Source organism: Berghia stephanieae, chromosome 2, assembly GCF_034508935.2.
Source record: "Berghia stephanieae isolate SIO BIC M18660-M18661 chromosome 2, UCSD_Bste_1.3, whole genome shotgun sequence".
NCBI classification, from domain to species: domain Eukaryota; kingdom Metazoa; phylum Mollusca; class Gastropoda; order Nudibranchia; family Aeolidiidae; genus Berghia; species Berghia stephanieae.
The window spans coordinates 13,089,543-13,097,167 of NC_088361.1; the positions used below are offsets into that span (position 1 = coordinate 13,089,543).

A 7,625-nucleotide genomic window follows, 5' to 3' on the forward strand; every position below is an offset into this window, starting at 1 on the left:
GAAACTGAGTAACCAGAAGAGGAAAAACTCTCGCTGAAAAGGGTTTTTGCATAAAATTGATTGACCGTCTTTCTTATAATCCAGAAATATTTATGAGTAGCCATTTAAAACTTTAGTGTCAATTTTTTAAAACCCAGAATAGCTGATAATTTATTTTGTCTACTGTTTGTTTCTAAAAATATTAGTTTTAGTAAATATTTATTTATTTAATTATTTGTTTAGTCATTTATTTAAAATTTAATTTTTTTTTGCTCACCTTGTAGACACATTTTATGTTTTTGACTGTAATAGTATTCTGGACATGATATTTGTTTGTGTGTTTTTTTTAGATATGGAATATCTCAACCCTATTTGTTTCTCTTCTGAAAACGTTGCTATATCATCCTCGTGAATTTAAGACGATGATCGCTTACATTCTCATTCATTGATTATTTCTCCAGATTGCAGAACACCAAAAACAGCTTCAGGACTATATCAATAGGAGTAAAGCTCAACAGACAGAAGGACCTGTTGGTACGCCATTGTATTTTTCTCAAAATAACTGTGTGAATAAAAGATGTTTGGAATTATTGTCAATCTTTGAAAGTTCAATGAAAACCTAATTATGCACATCAAGCTCTTCTTCTATGCAATTATTAAATTAAAAATTACAAGCCAAAAAAAAAAAAAAACAAAAACAAAAAAAGAATGAAAATTAAGAAAAATCAATATCAGTCTACAATATTTCTTCTCTCCACTTTTTAAAATTACAATTGATTAGTAAATTGTTTACTTTGTCTTGACAGACCCTGTTTCATACGTTGATGGCCTGGTGGATTTGAAATCTCGTCAACGCAAAGAACTCAACACTCTAGAGAACCAAATCGATCGAGACCATGCCAGCAGCTGGAAGAGCTCAGAGATGAAGTCTCCAAAAATGCTCTCAAGGAACTAGAAGGTGTTCAGGGTGAACTGGTAAAAAACTTGAAGGAAGATGGTGAGTATTTGGAAACATTGACTGGAGTAATGTAAAGCAAAAATGTTTGTCTGAACTGCCAAAATGAAGAAAGAAAGAGACCATCAGTGACCTATCTTTTATATCTTTTTAGAAACCAGAAATATGCTTTAGATTTTTTAAGATGTTTAAGAAACAAATTTTAATAGTTTTTTATAGTTTGGCTTTATGTTATGGTGCGGTTAAAATAGCAATTGCAAGCAACAATGTTACATTTTTTAAAAGATTCAAACCTTTACTAGCAGAATTTAGGTTTAATTTGACCTAACATCGTTTCTTACCTATTTTTTTTTCAAAGAAAGAAGTTAGCATGATGTATTTCAGTTTTCAATGAAATGAGAGTTGGTTTATTGATACTATTTACTTGGTAAAGAGGGTTTGGCCTCCATGAGAGAAATTATGATTTTTAAAGAAATTCAGTCTCGCCTTTGACGGGGTGATAAATTTTTTTTCACAGCGGACCGCGCTTGTTAATGAGATACAAAATTTATAAACATTTTGTCTATTTTTCGTTTCTTTATTTTAAGTTTGATAATTATGTTTTTTGTTTTTAGGAGTCAGAGATGATGCTATTGAGAAAATGCTTCAGAAGCATGAACAGACAGTCGATGATCTAAGGAATAAGCAACAAAACAACAGGAGGAACCAGGAGGCCAAACTAAAGGTTGTACATTTATATTTCATTTCTTTGTTGCATATAATTAGAAATGCTAGTTATTTGATGGTTATTTATTAGTGACAGGCTAATAATTTATGTCTTTCCACATCAATATCTTTGATAGTTTTGATATCAATTTTTTTCTTCATTACTCTTACCCTCTTGATTCGTGTTCTCTTATCCTCCAAAGGTTATTTTATTTATTCTGAATTGCACAGAACTGAAGTAGTTTCGTTTTTTTTTTCTTTCCATGTCGTTTGCTTGATATAGTTTTTATTATGTCATAATCTTTGAGAAACAAGATAGGGGTTTTGGTTGAAAAATGAAGTTAATGAAATTGAAGGATGAAATTATAAAACCTGTACCATATGAATTGTGGTCTGGTCCTCATATTTGTGCTTACTACAGAAATGTTGGTGATGTTGATGATGATGATGATGATGATGATGATGATGATGATGATGATGATGATGATGATGATGATAATGTAAACTGTATTTTCATTCATTTTTAGGATGAACTTGCAAGAAGAAAGAGAGAATGGGAGCAGAAAAAAGAACAGGAAAAGAAGGAGCAAGAAGAACTGCGAGAGCATGAAGCTGAAATTGTTGAGTAAGTTTTGGATCATTCAATTTTGGGAAAATAGCCTAACCTTTTTCTTTTTTCCAAACATAATGACTTTTTTCCAAATAAACTGATAGGGAATTTGATTAGTCTCGAAGATTATTTTTTGGCATTGTAGATGGTTTTAGAGAGCTACAATATTTAATCAATGATATATTTGACCTTTATATAAGGTTTTCCATTGAAAAATGGATATCTGAAAATGTTTGATTAAGATTGACATAAATTAATTAATGAATATGGATATTTGTATGGTGCTTTTCCTCATACTCACCATGCTCAATGCGCTTCATAAAGCTTTATTTATTCCCTCAGACTAGATGGAACAAATGGAATTTTTATTCATACATGAGAAGTTGCCAATTACGCATCTTATTTTTTAATGCAAGCATTCTTACGATTTTCATTTCCTAATATACACACCTGAGTCTAGTGAGAAAATGAATGTCAAGTGCCATATCCAAGCACAAGAGCCAGAGCCAGTTGTTTTTTGTTTTGCTTTTTGTTGTTAATATTACCACCCATCTGGTCACTGTCCATGCTCAACATTGCTTGGCTTCTATTACAAAAGTGATATCAAACTTCTGAGCCATTGATGCCAAATCTCATTTTCTCTTTAACAGCAAACTGTTGAGCAGTCAAGTGTCCATATCAGAAACTGAAAAAGATCGCATCATGAAAGAACATGAAAACAAATGGTGAAGCTTGAAAACAGGTGAGACTGGATTGGTTAAAAGTAAGTTAGTGGGGGGGTGGGGGGGGGGGGGGGGGTGGACCTGTGGTTGTGTCTAGATGAAACTTTTAGGTGATCTCAAACTTAGTACACTGATATTGTACTCTTGGAATCTTCCCTATTTGAACCCTTCCCCTTTGTCTTACTTTTTCTCATGCGCTTTCAATTGTAAATTTTAAACTTTTCTGACCATCTCATTTTCTTCTTTTTTTTTACTGATGCTGAAATTACCTAAATGTGTTGCATGCACTGTAAAACAAACAAGCAACAGCAGGAACATTTTCATAGACTCAGTTTAGATTGTGTCATCAAGATCTTTGTTAAGCTGTTCGATTTTTTATTTTACAAGATTCAAATAAGTATGGGGATAAATAATATAGTGTAACTTTATGAGTTTTATATATTTTTTCTTATTGTTCTGCAGTTTGACCTTATCTAAATTAAAACAACGAAGAATGCTGGAAGAGAAAATTGCACAGAAACGTGCCCGACAAATGGAAGAATTGGAAAAGAAGCAGAGCACAGAAATTCAGGTTGGTATTACCTTTTCTACTTGATTTTTATTTTGTAATGAAGGAATCTTCAGTGCGGCTATGTGGTCTAGTGGTATGACACTCGCTTTCGGATCGGAAGGTCGAGCCTCGCGCTCGGCGCATAGTTGAGTCCTTAGAAAAGGCTCTTTACTCACATTCTCTCACCGTACTCAGGTGTAAAATGGGTACCTGGCCGTTAACAGCGTTGTCTTTGTCCGAAAATTGTAATATCGCCTAACAGGCGTCATGTCCCGTCCTACATGTTAAATGTTGCTGTTGACCAGGGACCCCTTATAAAGCGCTTTGAGCACATTTCAGTGGATATTGCGCTATATAAAGCTCAATTTTGAATCTTGAATGAGGGATGGAAAACTGGACAAATGTATTTAAAATATTATAATCTGGTATTTTTTGTTTAAAGAAATTATATCTTTATAGTCTTATTCCAATAGAATTAGCATGAGGTATTTCGGATGAAAATAGATTTTCTTTTACTTTATGACAGTGTCAAATTGTCAAAAAGCTTTAGATTTTTTAATGTATTGCAAGTGCTTGCCTATTATTATAATTATTATTATTATTATTATTATTATTATTATTATTATTATTATTATTATTATTATTATTATTATTATTATTATTATTATTAAAATTATTATCATCATCATTATCATCATCATGATCAACATCATCAATATCATCATCATCATCATCATCATCATCATCATCATCATCATCATCATCATCATAGACCAAATTCTTTGTCCAATTTTGTATCCCCTCTTTAATTGTTGAAATGTACCATCATGTTTTTAAAAAAATTATTCTGGACAGAAACAACGAAGGATAGCAGAGAACAATGGAGAGGACGAGGAGGATGTTCAACGACAAGTGGAGACGATGAAAAAACACGTGCAGCAAAAGATTGCACTCGCTCAAGGACAGCAGTTGGACATGGAAGAAGAAATGGATGAGGTAAAATGATGAGATTTCTCATCTATATCCTCCTTTTCTCCTTATTACATTGTGTTATTGTTTGTTAATTCATATTCATCCCCAATTTTTTTTTTTATGGACTGACCCTTCTTCTTCTTCTTCTTCTTCTTCTTCTTCTTCTTCTTCTTCTTCTTCTTCTTCTTCTTCTTCTTCTTCTTCTTCTCTTCTTCTTCTTCTTCTTCTTCTTTTTCTTTTTCTTCTTCTTCTTCTTCTTTTCTTCTTCTTCTTCTTCTTCTTCTTCTTCTTCTTCTTCTTCTTCTTCTTCTTCTTCTTCTTCTTCTTCTTCTTCTTCTTCTTCTTCTTCTCTCTCTTCTTCTTCTTCTTCTTCTCTTCTTCTTCTTCTTCTTCTTCTTCTTCTTCTTCTTCTTCTTCTTCTTCTTCTTCTTCTTCTTCTTCTTCTTCTTCTTCTTCTTCTTCTTCTCTTCCTTCTTCCTCTTCTTCCTTCTTCTTCTTCTTCTTCTTCCTATTCTTCTTCTTCTTCTTCTTCTTCTTCTTCTTCTTCTTCTTCTTCTTCTTCTTCTTCTTCTTCTTCTTCTTCTTCTTCTTCTTCTTCTTTTTCGTCTTCTTCACTCCTTCTCATTTTCCTCCTCTCTGCTCATTCCCATGTGCCTTTGTTTTTCTCATTTCTCCCTCCGCCTTTTTTTTCATTCTCTTCCTTCTCCTTTTCTTCTTTTTCCTCATCTTTCTTTCCATTATGTCCTCTTATCCTCGTATCAACCACTTACCTTATGGTAAACTTATGATCTAATATGTGGCAAATCTTTAGACAGCCATGTTTCTAGCAATCTGAGGAAATAATGAGTGTTAAAAGGATCCATGTCGCTTTGTAAGAATAAGGCTGTAAACAGTTTAGAAGAGTAATGCAATGCCACAATATTCCAAAAGAATCAGCTATGTTGACATTGTTGGTTTTTTTTTTTTCCTGTCCTATTTTTTTACTTGCTAGATTCGTGTGGAGATGACCAAAGACAGAGCATTGGCCTTGAAAGACCAAGAGGAGAGACTTGGTGCTCTGATCGCATCGTTACAAATGGACAAAGCCAGAGAGGTAAATATAAGTTATTATATATAAGTTATTAGCTCATTCAAAATTGTGTTGTGGATTTTAGCTAGCAGGTGTTAAAATGTGTTTGTAAATTAATTAAAATGATGCACTCCCACACATGGAATACACTTAGATAAAGATTTTAAAAATTGGAACCAACAAGATATGTTGAATTTAAGCAGAAGTTGACTTTAAGAATGTTGGCTTGATGCAGATTCCACTGTAATTGATTTGTGTTCTTCCTTTTGATACCACTGGATTGCACCTGGGATTGATCTCAGTCCCTTTGCTTGTGAAGCGATTGCTTTATCAACTGAGCTATCAGGACCCCCCCCCCCCCCCCCCCCCCCCAGCTGTCTATTTAACACCATAGAAACTCGGATAATCTAGTTTTATTATCCTTATTGCTCTGATATCATCCTTTTATAAATATGGAAAGTGTAAATCTTTTAAACATGGTCCTTATTTTATGATGTCCTTTTATTTTTTAAAACATGGAAAGTGTAAATCTTTTATGTGATGATTGGCATTTTATTATTTGTCTTTTATTTCCTCAGCTGGCGAAAATTGAAGAGCAGCAGAAAGCAATCAATAACCTCAAATCCAATTTGATGGATGATTTGAATGCGAGGGGAGTTCTTTCCACGCCAGAGTGTCAGAAAATCTTAAATGTCCACAAGGAGGTAATTTTAGTATATACTTCGCCAGCTGAGTATATTTAAACATTTTATAGAGATTATTATGGTTATCTTCTATATGCGTGTGTGTGAGTGTGTGAGTATGTGTGTGTGCTTTGGATGTCATGGTTAAAGATTTATGTTTGTACACCACATATACATTAGTACATTTAAGTTGAAATACTATCTTTACCGCGTGTATCATTATTATAATCTTTAATCAATAGATTTATGCCATTACTATTAATATCGAGGGCATTCAAGGGATTTTATCCTATTTTGCCCTATACTATATGATATGAATTGATATGATATTCTATGTACACATGACCTCAATGACGCTTCATTTGAAATCGATGTAGGTTGCTTTGTCCTTTTAAAAATTTTTACCTGACCGAGTAGAAAGCTTATTTTTTAATCAGATTTTGATTGGTTGGCAAAAATGAAAGAAGGTAACAGCATTTATAGTCAGTTGTCCTTCCTTGGAACATCACAAGAGAAGTTCTCATACATTTCAACAGTAGATCTTGATATCTGAGAACATCTGAAGCTTTTTTGGTGTTCAACAACTCACCCACTTTGGAAAGAAAATTGTCGAAAAAAATTTGGGTTGTGTAAAAGCTTTGTAAAAGCTTAAGGTATCTCATACCAAGTATTCTTTCTAAGGTTCCATTGATTGCTTAATTAAGTACCAAATCAAGTGAAGACGAGCACTATATAATAATAATAATTATTATTTTATTATTATTATTATTATTATTATTATTATTATTATTATTATTATTATTATTATTATTATTATATTATTATTATTATTATTATTATTATTATTATTATTATTATTTTTATTATTATTATTATTATTATTATTATTATTATTATTATTATTATTATTATTATTATTATTATTATTATTATTATTATTATTATTATTATTATTATTATTATTTATTATTATTATTATTATTTTTATTATTATTATTGTTTTTTTTTGTTTTTTTGTTATCATCTTCTGTTAGTGTTGTTGTCACTTAATTGCATGTGTTCCATTTCGGTTATTGAAGACGTCGAGCTCTAAGTTTTTATATTCTTCATATGTGTTGTTCACCAATTTAATTTTTAAAGTTCCAAACGTCATTGGATTTCTAAAATTAAAATTTACTTAACTTAAGTAAAATTAAATTTTGTAGGATCAAGGTGCAATCAACCGGAAGCTGGAAGGGCAGAGAGCTAAGCAGGAAAAGGTAAGCAAACGGGCACTGCATTGATCATTTCGTTCAATAAAAAAAGTTTTACAATCAGTTAAGATTTGAATATTAATTGCTTTACACCTCACGATTCTTTAAGTGGAAAATATGATTTTTA

At 31.8% G+C, this 7,625-nt stretch overlaps 3 protein-coding genes across 3 annotated transcripts in view; 1 reads left to right on the plus strand and 2 right to left on the minus strand.

The window, feature by feature from the left end:
* Positions 1 to 425, minus strand: part of LOC144963871 (limbin-like) — a 14,523-nt gene extending 14,098 nt beyond the window's left edge. The window contains exon 1 of the mRNA XM_078897820.1: positions 414 to 425. Coding sequence (XP_078753946.1) covers positions 414 to 425 — 12 coding nt within the window. The remainder of the gene's footprint in view (positions 1 to 413) is intronic.
* LOC144964350 (uncharacterized) overlaps positions 1 to 7,625 on the minus strand; it is a gene marked incomplete in the record, with an annotated part of 71,030 nt that overhangs the window by 38,704 nt on the left and 24,701 nt on the right.
* LOC144963872 (limbin-like) overlaps positions 2,170 to 7,625 on the plus strand; it is a 37,466-nt gene continuing 32,010 nt past the window's right edge. Inside the window, exons 1-7 of the mRNA XM_078897821.1 lie at positions 2,170 to 2,264; positions 2,900 to 2,991; positions 3,434 to 3,542; positions 4,377 to 4,517; positions 5,485 to 5,586; positions 6,141 to 6,266; positions 7,451 to 7,504. Coding sequence (XP_078753947.1) covers positions 2,972 to 2,991; positions 3,434 to 3,542; positions 4,377 to 4,517; positions 5,485 to 5,586; positions 6,141 to 6,266; positions 7,451 to 7,504 — 552 coding nt within the window. The 5' untranslated portion in view covers positions 2,170 to 2,264; positions 2,900 to 2,971. The remainder of the gene's footprint in view (positions 2,265 to 2,899; positions 2,992 to 3,433; positions 3,543 to 4,376; positions 4,518 to 5,484; positions 5,587 to 6,140; positions 6,267 to 7,450; positions 7,505 to 7,625) is intronic.